The sequence below is a fragment of the Oryctolagus cuniculus genome, chromosome 17, assembly GCF_964237555.1.
Source record: "Oryctolagus cuniculus chromosome 17, mOryCun1.1, whole genome shotgun sequence".
In the NCBI taxonomy this organism is placed as follows: Eukaryota; Metazoa; Chordata; class Mammalia; order Lagomorpha; family Leporidae; genus Oryctolagus; species Oryctolagus cuniculus.
The window spans coordinates 669,938-686,963 of record NC_091448.1 but is presented as its reverse complement, the minus strand read 5'-3'; the positions used below and the strand labels follow the sequence as shown (position 1 = coordinate 686,963).

The window sequence follows — 17,026 nt, the reverse complement described above, 5'->3', positions numbered from 1 at the left end:
CCCAGGGACCCGGGTGAGGAGGTGGGGGCGGCCTCCCAGGGACCCGGGCGAGGAGGTGGGGGGCGGCCTCCCAGGGACCCGGGGTGAGGAGGTGGGGGCGGCCTCCCAGGGGACCCGGGCGAGGAGGTCGGGGGGGTGGCCTCCCAGGGCATCCGGGTGAGGAGGGTGGGGGCGGCCTCCCAGGGACCCGGGCGAGGAGGTGGGGGCGGCCTCCCAGGGACCCGGGCGAGGAGGTGGGGGCGGCCTCCCAGGGACCCGGGGTGAGGAGGTGGGGGCGGCCTCCCAGGGACCCGGGTGAGGAGGTGGGGGCGGCCTCCCAGGGACCCGGGTGAGGAGGTGGGGGGCGCCCTCCCAGGGACCCGGGCAAGGAGGGGCCGTGGCAGAGGCTGCAGTGCCCCTGCCAGCCCCGTCCACCGTGGAGGCCGAGCACGAGCCAGGACAGAGGTCAGGACCAGCACAGCTGCCTGCTCCTTGAGGGCCGCCTCCCCGCGCTCTCCGGCCACTGCAGCCACGTCTGGGGAGCGCCTGGAGCCTCGGGGGCAGATGCCGAAACACGCGCCGTGGCAACAGGCCCGCGGGAGACCAGGACGCCCCGGGCGGCTCACCTTGTCCACGTGCGTGTGCCAGTACTCGTCGTGCGCCGTCTGCGCTTCCGTGCTGTTGATGCGGGAGAAGAACGTGGGCTTCGTGAGGTACAGCGAGGACGCGCTGATGCCGAAGGCCTCGGCGATGGCGAGCTGCACCTTCTGCCGCACGGCCCTGCAGAGGACACAGCCGTCACAGAGCGGCTCGGCCACGGGGGACAGCAGGTAGCTCTCCGCAGGGCCCAGGACCGCCACACAGACCCAGGGAGGGCAGTGGGATGGGCCACGCGGCATCTCTGGACACGTGACAGCATGTCATACACACACGGCATGCCTGGACACACGACAGCATGTCATACACACACGACAGTCCCAAACACATGACAGCATATCACACACAGCATCCCTGAATACGTGACAGAATGTCACACCCATACGCCATCCCTGAACATGTGGGACAGGACGTCACATGCACATGGCATCCCTGAGCACATGACAGAATGTCACACCCATACGCCATCCCTGAACATGTGACAGAATGTCAAACACACATGACATTCCTAGACACATGGGATAGGACATCACACACACAGCATCCTTGAACACGTGACAGAATGTCCTACACACATGAAGTCCCAAACACATGTAACAGGATATCACACATGGCATCCCTGAACACGTGACAGAATGTCCTATACACGACAGCCCCAAACATATGTGACAGGTTATCATACATGGCGTCTCTGAACATGTGACAGAATGTCCTACACACATGGCATCTTTGACCAGATGACAGAATGTTAAACAACATGGCATCTCTGGACACGTGGGACAGGACGTCATACACACATGACATCCATGGACACGTGGGAAAGGACGGCACAAGCACATGACAACCCTGGACACGTGGGACAGGACGGCACACGCACATGACAACCCTGGACACGTGGGACAGGACAGCACACGCACATGACATCCCTGGACACGTGGGACAGGACGGCACACGCACATGACATCCCTGGACACGTGGGACAGGACGGCACACACATGACATCCCTGGACATGTGGGACAGGACGGCACACGCACATGACATCGATGGACACGTGGGAAAGGACGGCACAAGCACAGGACAACCCTGGACATGTGGGACAGGACGGCACACGCACATGACATCCCTGGACACGTGGGACAGGACGGCACATGCACATGACATCCCTGGACACGTGGGACAGGACGGCACACGCACATGACATCCTGGACACGTGGGACAGGACGGCACACGCACATGACATCCCTGGACACGTGGGACAGGACGGCACACGCACATGACATCCCTGGACACGTGGGACAGGACGGCACACGCACATGACATCCTGGACACGTGGGACAGGACGGCACACACACATGGCAACCTCTGGAGCCTGAGGACCAAGTCCTCGCAGGATTGGCCGCAGTACCCACAGCCCATGCTGCACCAGAGGCCTGGAGGAGGACCCTGTGAGGGGCCAGGGGCTGGGTCCACGGCAGCCAGGCAGCCGAGGACGAGGTGGTGTCCCAGGAGGCTGGCAGCCCCTCCCTCACGGGCCGGGGGCAGGCTCCTCCTCACACACGCAGCTTTGTGACCCCTGCCGTCCAAGCCTTGGTCATCAGATCAGCATCCACAGTGGACCGGGGCCCTTCCTGATGGCAGCTGCTGGCCAGCACGAACACTCTAAGGTCTGAGCAGAGCCCTCACACTGGACTCTAGAGGGCCAGCTCTTTGTGGGGGGGAGAACTAGGGGAGTGGTGCTGGAAGGGTTGGCCTGTGTCTTCCTGTAGCACACGACACCTATCTGCATATCTACCTAACTACTCACACGTACATACACGCACCTACCCACACACAGGCACCTGCACATGTCCCGGCTGCACACACAGACCTACACATGTCCCAGTGCACACACGGGTACCTGCATATGTCCCAGTGCACACATGGGTACCTGCATATGTCCCAGTGCACACACGGGTACCTGCACATGTTCCGGCTGCACACACAGACCTACACACGTCCCAGTGCACACACGGGTACCTGCATATGTCCTGGCTGCACACATGGGCACCTGCACATGTCCCAGTGCACACACAGACACCTGTACATGTCCTGGCTGCACACACGGGTACCTGCACATGTCCCCACTGCACACATGGGCACCTGCATGTGTCCCAGCTGCACACACAGACCTACACATGTCCCCACTGCACACACAGACACCTGCACGTGTCCCAGCTGCACACATGGGCACCTGCATGTGTCCCAGTGCACACATGGGCACCTGCACGTGTCCCAGCTGCACACACAGGTACCTATATGTGTCCCCACTGCACACACAGACCTACACATGTTCCAGCTGCACACGCGGGCACTTGCACACACCTACCTGCATACACAGACCCACACATCCCCACCTGCACACACATGTACCTATACGTGTCCCTACCTGCACGTCTCAATGGCATTTACCTACACATGTACACACATCCCCACTTGCACACATCATACAAACTTATACGCCACAGGCCTGATTCCACCTGCACACATGCATAATGCACACTTACACACATGGCTACACCACACACTGCATGCACAAGCACACACTGGCATATGTGTGCACACGTGCGTCCCCACACGCATATACAACACAATGCACACGTCCACGTCCACAGGCGTGTGCTGGATCCACGGCAGTCACGGGGACTCGCTCAGCTGGAGACGTGACAGGACAGAGCTCTCAGCAACGCCCCCCAGGAGTGGCATCAAATCGGCCACGTTGCTGCCAGTGGGGCCCCTGGGCGGAGGGCACTCAAGATCTCCCTGCGTCGTTTCTGTCACTCTGGACACACCCCGATTATCCCAAAGTAAAACGCTAATGAAGGAGCAATGCCCCAGGCGATGGCGCGGCCACTGGGCATGAGGGCTGGGTGACTGCACCGGCGCCCCCTGCAGGCCGGGGGCTGTTACAGGACCTGAGGGACCCCCTCCACCCCCCGTCCTGGGTGTCACTCCCTCACACCTCGGACCTCTCCTTCAGTTCCACCACCGCAGATCCCAGCTCGCCCCTTCTCACCGGTACAACTGGAAGTCTTCATCTGAGAAGATATTTTGTATTTTATCCCCAAAGTATCTGTGAAAACGCGAACAGTGTTAACAAATGCAATATCTTACCAGGCTTTTCCCTATCTCCTCTCAATGCAGTCTCTCCCCACGCTAACCAGCCAGGCCCTGGAAACCCACCTGCCCTCATTCCAAGAGAGTTCCGCGTGCTAGCGGGAATGGGGTCAGAGGCTCGGGACAGGACGACGCTGAACCTGCAGGACCCCGTCAGACCCCCGCTCACACGGCCCTGGGCCGCAGTTCTAAGGAGCCAGCGTCTGCTCTCCCTCCTCCTCCCCGACCCCCAGCCTGAGCAGGTCCCGGGACCGGACAGCAGCCTCCCCTAGAGCTCTGTGGACAGCACCTGCCCGCGGTCAGGCCGGGGAGAGCGGTCTCCCAGCCCAGCCTGCTCTCAGCGCCTGACAGGGGCTCTCACCTGTACAGGTTCACAAAGTGCTTCCCGACCGACAGGGCCCCGGAGTGCAGGTCCAGGATGGACGCCTGGAAAGCCCGGGAGGAGAGCCGTGAGGCTGGGCGGCGGGCGCGGGCGCAGCACGGGTGCTGTGTGCTCACCGCTCCCTGGCCAGACCCCGTCTTCTGATTCCTGAAGCAGAAAGACCACTCCGCTCTGCGGCTCGGGACGGCCCACAGACGGACACCTGCGGCCGGATGGCGGTGCGTCTCGTCCGCTCCCTCCCTCCGTGCCCGGGGCTCTGCCCAGGTGAACTGACGCACACGGGTGCACACCCGGAAGCCACCAGCACCTCGCTGCATCTGCCTGCCCTTGGGGAGCCCCCCCCTACCTCCCTCCCCCCACGCCCCTTCTCCGGGCAAACACTGATCTGTTCCTGCCAGACGCGAGTCCAGGTTGTCTGGAATTCAGGTCACGGGATCAGACAGGCGAGCATCAGCCTGAGGACTTGGGGGTCCAGGCCGCCACTGCTCTGTACCCTAGACCTCGGCCCCCACCCGACCCCCACCCCACAGCCGCCTGCCTGCCCACAGCTTCTCAAACTCCAGTGTGACCAGGGCCAGGCCGTGACGCACGCCCAGGGCACGATCTTCCCAACAATGGCGCCTTGTGCCCGCTCAGCACCGGTGGGTTAGGTTAGGTTAGGTTAGGGCTCCTGTGGCTGGTGCTGGGAGACATGTGGACACGGGGCTGGCCCACGCCCCTGGATGGGCACACGGGGGACGCTGCACGTCCCATGCTGTCCCCTTCCTCTCTGAGTGACAGCACAGTTGAAGGGCAGAGGAAACGGGGCAGGAGCCACAGACAACTCACCCCTCCGTGGGATCCTCCCAGGGACAGCCCCTTCTCGGCTATGCTGTGGGGGAAGCAACAGAATTACCCGCAGTGATCTGGGCAGAGTGTCGCCCGCACAGCCCTGTGGCACAGCCCTGCTGGTAGAGCCCCACTGGCACAGCCCTGCTGGTACAGCCCCGCCCGCACAGCCCTGTGGTACAGCCCTGCTGGTAGAGCCCCGCCCGCACAGCCCTGTGGTACAGCCCTGTGGTACAGCCCTGTGGCACAGCCCTGTGGTACAGCCCTGTGGCACAGCCCTGTGGTAGAGCCCTGTGGCACACCCCTGTGGCACACCCCTGTGGCACAGCCCTGTGGTACAGCCCTGTGGCACAGCCCTGTGGCACAGCCCTGGGGTACAGCCCTGTGGCACGGCCCTGCTGGTAGAGCCCTGCTGGCACAGCCCTGTGGCACGGCCCTGTGGTACAGCCCTGTGGTAGAGCCCTGTGGCACAGCCCTGCTGGTACAGCCCTGTGGCACAGCCCCGTGGTACAGCCCCGTGGTACAGCCCTGGGGTACAGCCCTGTGGTAGAGCCCTGTGGCACAGCCCTGTGGTAGAGCCCTGTGGCACAGCCCTGCTGGTACAGCCCTGGGGTACAGCCCTGTGGTACAGCCCTGGGGTACAGCCCTGTGGCACGGCCCTGCTGGCACAGCCCTGTGGCACGGCCCTGTGGCACGGCCCTGCTGGTTTGGTGCTGTGGTGTAGACAAGCGCTTGAGCACAGGGCTGGACTCGGCTAAGTGAGACAACCACGTCACTGTCCCCTTTGACACACGGCTAGGCTTGGGGACTGGGAGCTAAATTTTGTCTAACGTCCCGCAGTCCTGTGGCCGTGTTGGGGGGGGTACTTGTGGACACACTCCTGGGGTCCCTGGGCAAGGGGTCCCCTTTGACAGTCACAGCTCAGGGTAGGAGGATGACGACCTGCGAGTTGCCCGGGGCCAGAAAGGACCCAGACTCCTGCAGGGCCAGGACCTCCCAGGGCCTGCAGACCCTGGCCTAGACACCGATTCCCTCAGAGAAATGCCAGAAATAACGGGAGGGGCAGCACGGAAGCCCCCCGCCCGCAACACCGGCGTCCCCCACGAGCACCAGCTGGGTCCCGGCTGCCCCACGCCAACCCAGCTCCCCGCTCGTGCTCCTGGAAAAGCAGTGGAAGGTGGCCAGAGTGCCTGTGCTCCTGCACCCATGCGGGAGACCTGGATGGGGCTCCTGCCGCCTGCATTCAGCTGCCGAGCCCTGGCCACTGCGGTGATTTGGGGAGTGAGGCACTGGATGGAAGATCGGTCGCTCTCCCTCTTTTCTCCCTGTTTCTCTGCCTTTCAAACAAACAAGTCCAGCACCACCTGCTTTTGAGGAGGTGTCTGTGCTGTCCAGGGGCCATGGCAGGGTCGGCTACAGGCCGAACCCAACCCCACTCTGGATCAGTGACCGTCCACCCCAGGGCCATGCACACGTGACCGTCTGCCCAGGGCAGTGCACGTGGGTCTCCACAGGCAGGCGTTTGGGGCGCCCTCAAAGGCTGTGGCAGCATCTTCCCTGGAAGGAGACCAGGCCCAGAACATTCTAGCAGCACCAGGGAGAGTTACGGCCTCTTCCACAGAACAAGACCTCTGCCCTCGAAGGCTCCCAGGGATGGACAGGATGGAAACACGAGGGCGGACGTGGGAGGGCTCGGCAGGAACTGACACAGACATGGGACGCACGCACGACAGAAAATACAGGACGGACACGGGGCCGTGACACTGAGGACACGGGGCGTGACACTGAGGACACGGGGCGTGACACTGAGGACTGACACGGGGCTGTGACACTGAGGACTGACACAGGGCTGTGACACTGAGGACTGACACAGGCTGTGACACTGAGGACACGGGCTGTGACACTGAGGACACGGGTGTGACATTGAGGACTGACACGGGGCCATGACACTGAGGACACGGGCTGTGACACTGAGGACTGACGGGGCTGTGACACTGAGGACAGGGGCGGGGCTGTCCCACAGGGAACACACGTGGCATTGTAATGCTCTTCTAAGTCATTTTTTAAAGATTTATTTATTTATTTGAAAGTCAGAGTTACACAGAGAGAGGAGTGGCAGAGAGAGAGAGAGGTCTTCCATCCACTGGTTCACTCCCCAAATGGACGCAACAGCCAGAGCTGTGCTGATTCGAAGCCAGTAAACAGGAGCTTCTTCTTGGTCTCCCACGTGTGTGCAGGGGCCCAAGGACTTGGGTCATCCTCCACTGCTTTCCCAGGCTGTAGCAGAGAGCTGGATTGGAAGTGGAGCAGCCGGGTCTCGAACTGGCGCCAGCGCTTCAGGCCAGGGCGTTAACCCACTGCACCATAGCGCTGGCCCCAAAGTCATCTCAGTGTGGTTTCCTGCCTCCTCACCTGTCCACTTCCCACTTCACGGGCTCTCCCGACCCTCAGGGCTGGCACTGTGGCCTAGTAGCAACACCGGCAGGCACCCCAGTGGCACTGCTCCGCATCCCATCCCATTCTCTGTGAACAGCCTGGGAAAAGCAGCAGGAAAGGAACCAGCGTTTGGGCCCCTGCGCCCACACAGGAAACCCGGATGGAATCCCTGGCTCCTGGCCTCGGCCTGGCGGAGTCCTGGCTGTTGCAGCTACGTTGAGAGTGAAACAGCGGACGGAAGATCTCTCTATCTCTGTCTGTAACTCTGGCTTTCAAATACATAAGTAAATAGAAAAAAAAAAAGTAAAAACCTGACCCACAGACACGCGGGAACAAAGCCAAGACATAGGCACCTGCGGATCCGCTGCGCCTCCTCCCTGGTGATGACAACGTCGCTGACGCCTCTGCCACACTTCCTGGGGGTGCAGCCTGGAGGGACGACAACCAGAGTGAAACCCTGAGTCCCAGCGACGCCTCTGGGACGCCCCCACCTGCTGAGGGCAAGGGATTTGGTGGAATGGGCAGGCCAGGCCCTTCCATAGGCGAGGGGGCAGCTTAGCAAACACCTGGCTCCTTGTGAATCTCAGAAAAAGCAACAGTGTACCCAGTGCTCACCCCCGGAGCCGGAGCTCACTGGGCGCCACACTGGACAGGACACCCCCGGAGCCGGGGCTCACTGGGCGCCACACTGGACAGGACACCCCCGGAGCCGGGGCTCACTGGGCGCCACACTGGACAGGACACCCCCGGAGCCGGGGCTCACTGGGCGCCACACTGGACAGGACACCCCCGGAGCTGGAGCTCACTGGGCGCCCCGAGCCTCCAGCAGCCCCACACTGGACAAGGCAACGCTCGGTGCTGAGTGCTGGGGCCTGGGGCCAGGGGTCACAGGGCACCACACTTGGCTGCGGTGTCCGTCTGTGGCACTGGACACTCGGGACAGGTCAAGCCACGCAGCTCCGTGTGCACATGGTGTGGGCTGGACGAAGCACACAGGACTCACAGGCACTTCCCAGGCACACATGGAATGGGCACATAAACCCATCACCCTCTCAGCAGGAAGAAAGCCAGGGCCAATGTCAGAGGATCTGTACCGCAGTTTTCTCCTAACTACAATGCATTGGGTTGGAAACAAATTTTTCCAAACATAAAACCAAGACTCCATGAACACTGGCATTTTTTTTTTTAGGGAGGCTATGACAAAGGTAATTGTCTTCCCAGCCCTTTTTTTTTTTTTTGGGGGGGGGGGACAGGCAGAGTGGACAGTGAGAGAGAGAGAAGAGAGAAAGGTCTTCCTTTACCGTTGGTTCACCCTCCAATGGCTGCTGCAGCTGGCACACTGTGCTGATCCGAAGCCAGGAGCCAGGTGGTTCTCCTGGTCTCCCATGCGGGTGCAGGGCCCAAGCACTTGGGTCATCCTCCACTGCACTCCTGGGCCACAGCAGAGAGCTGGACTGGAAGAGGAGCAACCGGGACAGAATCCGGTGCCCCAACCGGGACTAGAACCCGGGGTGCCGGCGCCGCAAGGCGGAAGATTAGCCTAGTGAGCCACGGCGGCGGCCTAATGCTGGCATTTTTAAAAAATATTTTATTTATTTATCTGAGAGGCAGAATTATGTACAGAGAGAGGAAGAGACACAGAGAGAGGTCTTCCATCCACTGGTTCACTCCCCAAATGGCTGCAACGCCAGGAGCTGGGCTGATCCGAAGCCAGGAGCCAGGAGCTTCTTCTGGGTCTCCCACATGGGTGCAGGGGCCCAAGCACTTGGGCCATCTTCTACTGCTTTCCCAGGCCATAGCAGAGAGTTGGAACAGAAGTGGAGCAGCCAAGACTCGAACCAGTGCCCATATGGGATGCCAGTACCACAGGCAGAGGCTTAATCTACTATGCCACGGCACTGGCCCCGAATGTTGGCATTTTAAAAACATGCTCCCAGGAGAAGGCACGGCACAGTGGGTTAACCCACAGTTGGGAACACACACGTCCCATATCGGAATGTTGGCTCAAATCCTGGCTACTCCACCCTTCCGATCCAGCTCCCTGTACCATGCACCCTAGGAGGCAGCGGAAGAGGCCCAAGTGCTTGGCTCCTGCACCCACGTGGGGGACCCAGCTGGAGTGCCCGGCTCCTGGCTCAGCCTGGCTTAGGTTAAACTGAGTTAAGTGTGGGGAGGGCAACAGTGGATGGAAGATTTCTCTCTGTGTCTCCCCTCTTGGTCATGCTGTCTTTCTAAGTAAATTAAATAAGTAAGTAAACAAAATGCTTCCAAATAACTGGTGGGCTAATAGAGGACAGTGGGCCCCTGTGACGAGGGGCTGACACAAGCATGAGGCAGGGATCAGGGGACACTGACAGACGCAGGACAGGACAGGATCTCGCCTGGGACAGGGGACTTACAGCCAAACGCTGCTCTGGTTCTTCACAGCAAAGCTTCAGGCAAGATCCAAAAGGCCCACCTACCCCCAGGTGGCACCAGCCACCCAAGGCAGGGCTCAGAAGTGTGTACAAGACACAGGAATATCCGGGGGGGGGGGCAGCGCCGTGGTGCAGTGGGTTAATCCTCCGCCTGTGGTGCCAGCATCCCTTATGGGCGCTGGTTCTAGTCCCAGCTGCTCCTCTTCCAATCCACTCTCTGCTGTGGCCTGGGAAGGCAGTGGAGGATGGCCTGAGTGCTTGGGCCCTGCACCTGCATGGGAGACTGGGAAGAAACACCGGGCTCCTGGCCTCGGATCAGCACAGCTCCGGCCATTGCAGCCATCTGGGGAGTAAACCAATGGAAGGAAGACCTCTCTCTGTTTCTCCCTCTCACTGTCTGTAACTCTACCTCTCAAATAAATAAATAAAAATCTTATAAAAATAATATCCAGGGCCTGGTGGGTGAGATTCACAACCTGTGGTGGCAAACTGAAGCAGAGTTGCAAGAAAGCAAGAAAACAGGACCCACGGGCGGGTTCTGGTGCAGTGGCTAAGACGCTGCTTGGAACGTGTGCAACCCTTCTCAGAAGGCCTCAGCGCCCAATCCAGCTTCCGGCTAATGCACACCCTGGGAGGCAGCAGGCGATGGCCCAAGTACTTGCTTGGGTCCCTGCCACCCGCGTGAGAGCCTTGTTTAGAGTTCCAGGCTCCTGGCTTTGGCCTGTCACAGCCATGGCTGTTGTGGGCATTTGGGGAGTGAACCAGTCGATGGAAGATCTCTGCCTCTCTCTGCCTTTCAAATAAAATGAAAACAAAAATTTTTAAGATTTATTTGAAAGGCAGAGTTACAGAGAGAGGAGAGACAGAAAGAGAGACCTTCCATCCATTGGTTCACTCCCCAAATGGCCACAATAACCAGGGCTGGGCCAAGCCAAAGCCAGGAGCAGGAGCTTCTTCCGGGTCTCCCACATGGGCGCAGGGGCTCAGGCACTTGGCGCATCCTCTGCTGCTTTCCCAGGTGCATTAGCAGGGAGCTGGATGGGAAGTGGAGCGGCTGCGACCCAATCCAGTGTGCACATGGATGCCAGCGATGCAGGCGGTGGCTTAACCCGGTGAGCACAGCACTAGCCCCAAAATAAATTTGTTAAAAGAGAAGCAGAGGGGCTGGTGCTGTGGCACAACAGATTAGGCCTCTGCCTGCAGCACTGGCATCCCCTATGGGCGCTGGTTCGAGTCCTGGCTGCTCCACTTCTGATGCAGCTCCGTGCTAGTGCACCTGGGAAAGCAGTGGAGGACGGCCCCAGTGCTCGGGCCCTGCACTCATGTGGAGACCTGGAAGCTTCTGGTTTCAGCCAGCCCAGTCCCGGCCACTGAGGCCATCGAGGAATGGAGGATCTCTCTGCCTCCTTCTGCCTTTCAAATAAATAAATAAATCTTTTTAAAAAAAAGAGAGCGAGAAACAGAACCATGGGGAGAGGAGGTAACCCACGCAGGCAGCAGAGGACAGCGCAGCGCTGCCCAGCAGTGACCACGTGTGTCTCACTGTGAGGAAGCGTCAGCAGCACAGGTGTGTGTACACGCCACAAACACGCAGTAACACACGTGCCTAGGGCCGGAATGGGCAGTCACAGGCGACATTTCATAGCCAGCCCAAGTGCCAGACACAGGGTCCCGAGGGGCCACAGGAGGAAATGGAATCAGGTTTAAAGTTAAAGGGGTGCCTTCCCGTCACCTCTCTCTTATAAATCAGATCACACCCAGCTTGCACTGGACACAGGCACACGGCTGTGCCACCATCGCCACCTGCAGAATTTCCCATCTTCCCATCAAACATTCACTCCCAGGCAGGCACCTGGCCCACGTGTGACACCACAGCCGACACCGAGTGCCGGGTTCACGTCCTGGCTCTGAACCCAACTCCAGCTTCTGCTGATGCACACCCTGGCAGCAGGTGATGGCACGAGTACTTGGGTCCCTGCCACCCACGTCAGAGACTGGGACTGAGACCCCGGTTCTCAGCCTCGGCCTGGCCCAGTCTTAGCCGTCGAGGGCATTTGGAGCACGACCCAGCAGATGGGAGCTCACTCTATCTGTCTGCCTCTAAAATGAATTTTTTTAATGATGAACATTTAAAAAAAAAAAAACTTAATTTCCATTCCCTCTTCCTCATTCCCTCTTTTAAAATTAAGAGACAGACAAAATGCTCCTCTATGCTGCCCACAAGGGCCAGGACTGGGCCAGAACAAAGCCCGAGTTGGGAACACAATCCAGGTCTCCCACATGGGTGGCAGGGGCCATCATCTGCTGCGTCCCGGGTCTACACTGGCAGGAAGTTGGAGTCAGGAGCCGGGGCCAGGGCTCAGAGCCAGGCAATCCCATGTGGGGCGCAGTCACTCTAACTGCTGGACTGACTGAACAGCTGGGCCAAGCACCTGCGCCTTCAGCCACTCTACATGGTGCTAAATTATTAAATGGGCAGGGAGACACTTCTCTTCAATGCCAACTACCAAAAACTGTCTTGAAAGCCGGAGGTCCAGGGAAAAGTCTATGAGGACACAGAGCCCATGCAACAGACGTGGGCTCATCCTCCCTCGGGATTCTGTCCAGAGCAGCTCCTCCCGGGAGCTCCTCTGTGGAAGCACTGGCAGTCTTCCCTTGGTTCGGGCCCGAAGCATTGCCGCCGATGAAAAGCCGAATTCCGCCTCTGAAAACCCAGCCGTCGGTGCTAGGTTGGCTTTGTGAAACTGAGAACACATCCAGTAGCACAGAACATTCTGGAAAACACAGCAGCTCAGGCTGGGGTCAGCCCTACTGGGCGGTGTGCTCTCCAGGGTGCTGAACGCTGCCCCTGGCCCGCCCCCCCGCCCCGTGGCTCCACCCCACTCCCGCCTCCGCCAGGCCAGAGTGCCACCTGCTCCCGGGGAACCAGCTGCAGGAGCTGGGACCCTGAAGGCTCCACAGTCAACTCTCCTGGTTTCAGCTTCCTCACCCCCACCTTCCTCATTCTGAACCTGCTACGTCCCAGCAGATGGCGGGCCCTCCCTGGGGGTGGGGGGCAGCCACCTCTGCCGCCCGCACCACGGTCCTCCCAAGAGGCGAGGTGCACTTCAGACGCAGGCTGCCTGTCTTCCTGGGCTCCGTACCTTCAAACCTCCGGTGCCCGTCGTAGTCCTCGGAGCAGGGCACCTCGACGAACCTTCCTGCCACAAGCTCTCCGCGGCGAGCCAGGACCTCGGTGACACCGTCGTCGGTCCCCAGACTGCTCCAGAGCAGGAGTGCGGCCAGCGCGAGGCCGGCCCCCAGGCCTGCAGTCCTCAGGCACGCCCCTGGCACCTCCCGCAGGGCCCGGTCCTTCTTGGTGCTGAGAACAGGAAACAACTGCTGTCACTCACACGCACGCTCAACGGTGGGCAGCCCAGGCTGGGCCTCTGTCAACACGGAAGTGGCCGCCTGTGCCAGGGAAGCAGGCGGTGAGGGACCAGAAGTGCCGCCCGCCCCGGGCACCCCCTCTCAGGGGGCAGCCTGGGACCCAGCCCGACAGGCAGGGCTGGCCAAAGCTCCTACACAGTATTTCAGCAAAGTTACAACGGAAGCGTTTCAGATTGTCGACTGAACTAGGATGGAGGGAGGGACAGACAAATGTTCTTGTGTGACACGTTCTTTAGGAGCTCTGCTTTGGGGGGTGCTTAGAAAGGCTCTGTGGGTTACCCACGCTCAGTCAGACCGCGGCTGCAGGTCAGACGAGGTATCTGAGACCTTATCCAGGAGAATCCGAGAGCGGCCGGGACAAAAAGGGACAGAACTCCTCTCAGGAACAAACCACCAGATTTAAGGGTCACGTAGCCTGAGCCTAGCGTCCTCCAGACGACGTTGTTTAAAAAAGGATTTATTTATTTGGCAGAATTTCACAGAGGAAGAGAGATCTTCCATATGCTAGTTCACTTCCCAAATGGTCACAAGAGCCAGGGCTGGGCCAGGCCAAAGCCAGGAGCCAGGGGCTTCTTCCAGGTCTCCAGGTGGGTGCAGGGGCTCAAGGACTTGGGCCGTCTTCGTCTGCCTTCCAGGGAGCACCAGCAGGGAGCTGGCTTGGAGGTGGAGCAGCTGGACTCAAACTGGTGCCCTCACGGGATGCCAGCGCCGCAACGCCAGCCCTTCCAGACGTATCTTAACTGATGGATTCAACACGGACCTTGGCAACAGCAAGGTCAGGAAAGCCCCAACGAGCAGACAGCACGGGATCCACACTGCCGCTCTGTGTGCTGAAAGATCACGCACCCGTGACACACACCAGACCACGAGTGAGCTCTAAACCCTAGACACGGCTGTCCCCCTCCCCGAGCCCCTAGACGCGGACTGTCCCCCCCGAGCCCCTAGACGCGGACTGTCCCCCCCGAGCCCCTAGACACGGCTGTCCCCCGAGCCCCTAGACGCGGGCTGTCCCCCCCGAGCCCCTAGACGCAGGCTGTCCCCCCACTGAGCCCCTAGACGCGGGCTGTCCCCCCTCCCCGAACCCCTAGACGCGGACTGTCCCCCCCGAGCCCCTAGACACGGGCTGTCCCCCCACTGAGCCCCTAGACACGGGCTGTCCCCCCACTGAGCCCCTAGACATGGGCTGTCCCCCCTGAGCCCCTAGACGCGGGCTGTCCCCCCTGAGCTCCTAGACGTGGACTGTCCCCCACTGAGCCCTTAAACACGGGCTGTCCCCCACTGAGCCCCTAGACACGGGCTGTCCCCCCTCCCCGAGTCCCTAGACGCGGACTGTCCCCCCTGAGCCCCTAGACGCGGGCTGTCCCCCACTGAGCCCTTAGACACGGGCTGTCCCCCACTGAGCCCCTAGACACGGGCTGTCCCCCCTCCCCGAGTCCCTAGACGCGGGCTGTCCCCCACTGAGCCCCTAGACATGGGCTGTCCCCCCTGAGCCCCTAGATGTGGGCTGTCCCCCCTCCCCGAACCCCTAGATGCGGGCTGTCCCCCCTGAGCTCCTAGACGTGGACTGTCCCCCACTGAGCCCTTAAACACGGGCTGTCCCCCACTGAGCTCCTAGACACGGGCTGTCCCCCCCTGAGCCCCTAGACACGGGCTGTCCCCCCTGAGCCCCTAGATGTGGGCTGTCCCCCCCACTGAGCCCCTAGACATGGGCTGTCCCCCACTGAGCCCCTAGACACGGGCTGTCCCCCCTGAGCCCCTAGACGCGGACTGTCCCCCCCCCACTGAGCTCCTAGACACGGGCTGTCCCCCCCGAGCCCCTAGACGCGGACTGTCCCCCCCGAGCCCCTAGACGCGGACTGTCCCCCCACTGAGCTCCTAGACACGGGCTGTCCCCCCCCCGAGCCCCTAGACGCGGGCTGTCCCCCCCCGAGCCCCTAGACACGGACTGTCCCCCCCCCCGAGCCCCTAGACACGGACTGTCCCCCCCGAGCCCCTAGACGCGGGCTGTCCCCCACTGAGCCCCTAGACGCGGACTGTCCCCCACTGAGCCCTTAGACACGGACTGTCCCCCCCGAGCCCCTAGATGTGGGCTGTCCCCCCTGAGCCCCTAGGTGCAGGCTGCCCCCCCGAGCCCCTAGACACGGGCTGTCCCCCACTGAGCCCCTAGACGCGGGCTGTCCCCCCTGAGCCCCTAGACACGGGCTGTCCCCCCTGAGCCCCTAGACGTGGGCTGTCCCCCCTGAGCCCCTAGACGCAGACTGTCCCCCCCCACTGAGCCCCTAGGTGCAGGCTGTCTCCCACTGAGCCCCTAGACACGGGCTGTCCCCCCGAGCCTCTAGGTACAGGCTGTCCCCCCTGAGCCCCTAGACACAGGCTGTCCCCCCTGAGCCCCTAGACACGGGCTGTCCCCCCTGAGGCCCTAGACGCGGGCTGTCCCCCCTGAGGCCCTAGACGCGGGCTGTCCCCCCTGAGCCCCTAGATGTGGGCTGCCCCCCCACTGAGCCCCTAGACACGGGCTGTCCCCCCCGAGCCCCTAGGTGCAGGCTGCCCCCCACTGAGCCCCTAGATGCAGGCTGTCCCTCCCCCTAGATGTGGGCTGTCCCCCCTGAGCCCTCCAGATCCTAGGGCAGGCGGCCCGCGGAGCGCTGCCAGCTCGGGTTGCTGGGTGTGTGGGCCCTGACCTGCCAGCCGCTGCACAGCAGGCTCATGAGACAGAAGCCCCCTCCCCATCCCTGCTCTGTCCACACTTGTCGGGAGCTCCCGCAGTTCCCCACGTCAAACGTCCACGCTAGCAGCAGCCCTCGCGTCAGCACACTCACATCACCCCCAGGTGTGGCCCCCGGGCCAGGAAGCCTGGTGGCGGCCAGCCTGGCCAAACCACCACGGAGAGACCCGGGAGGGAGGGCGGGGACTGAGGGCTGAGGCTCCAGGAGGGGCTGACATCAGGTGTCAAAGGCCGGTGGGAGTCCTGGGCAAGGGGCCCTGCACCCGGCAGGGCAGTGTGGCCTGGCGGCGGTATCAGAGCCCTGGGAGCCGCAGGCAGGTGGAACTTAGGCAGGGACGGGGGCCAGGGCGGGAAGCCGACGAGGAGGGCCCAGGTGTGGGGCCGTGGCCGACTTCCAGCCTCAAACTCCGCAGAGGCCGCTCAGCCGATGCCCATCAACCAGGCGGCTCCCGGGCTCCCAGGCCCCAAAGCAGGGAGGGACAGCGGGGCACGGGGAGGTGGCAGCTGAGACGCGGTGCGGGCGGCCGACCGGCTGCGGCTTCAGGCCCCGCACCCCAGCCTCCCCGCAACTGGACCAGAGCCGGCGGAGGCCGCGGGGTGGGGCTGGGGGCTTGCTTGCGTCCCCCAGGGAGCGGTTTTGCGCCCGCCGCGCCCTCCGACTCCCCGGTGCACTGTGCCAGCGGACTTGCGCCCAGGCCAGAGCCACCCCCGGCCCCGTCCATTCGCTCACGCAGGCGCTGCCCCTGCTCCGCGCCCCCCAGCGCCCTAAGGGAGGCCGAAGGGACAAGACCGGGGGTCCTGGGGCCAGACGGAGGGCCTCGCCGCGGCCAGGAACAGCAAGGCGGATGGGCAGGTGAGGGCCCCGCGCCGCCACGCAGTCCAGCCGCAGAGACCAGAGCCACCGCAGCGCCCGGCCCGGCCCGGCCCGGCCGCAGGCGGACCCGGAGAGACCCTCCTCCAGCCCGGGCGGGGGCAGAAGCGACCTGCAGACCACGCCCATCACGCCCCGCCCGCCCGCC

At 62.1% G+C, this 17,026-nt stretch overlaps 1 protein-coding gene across 9 annotated transcripts in view; it reads right to left on the bottom strand.

The window, feature by feature from the left end:
* Positions 1 to 17,026, bottom strand: part of OGFOD3 (2-oxoglutarate and iron dependent oxygenase domain containing 3) — a 33,444-nt gene that overhangs the window by 16,125 nt on the left and 293 nt on the right. For 2 of the 9 annotated variants that reach the window (XM_070060079.1, XM_070060080.1), the window contains exons 2-8: positions 12,997 to 13,214; positions 12,361 to 12,627; positions 7,790 to 7,865; positions 5,003 to 5,043; positions 4,152 to 4,227; positions 3,690 to 3,746; positions 606 to 759 (exon numbers count right to left, since the gene is read on the bottom strand). In XM_070060079.1, coding sequence (XP_069916180.1) covers positions 606 to 759; positions 3,690 to 3,746; positions 4,152 to 4,227; positions 5,003 to 5,043; positions 7,790 to 7,865; positions 12,361 to 12,627; positions 12,997 to 13,214 — 889 coding nt within the window. Of the gene's footprint in view, positions 1 to 605; positions 760 to 3,635; positions 3,747 to 4,151; positions 4,228 to 5,000; positions 5,044 to 7,789; positions 7,866 to 12,360; positions 12,628 to 12,996; positions 13,215 to 17,026 lie in introns of all 9 variants that reach the window. The other 7 variants (XM_051838796.2, XM_070060081.1, XM_051838798.2 and 4 more) reach the window with 5 other exon arrangements.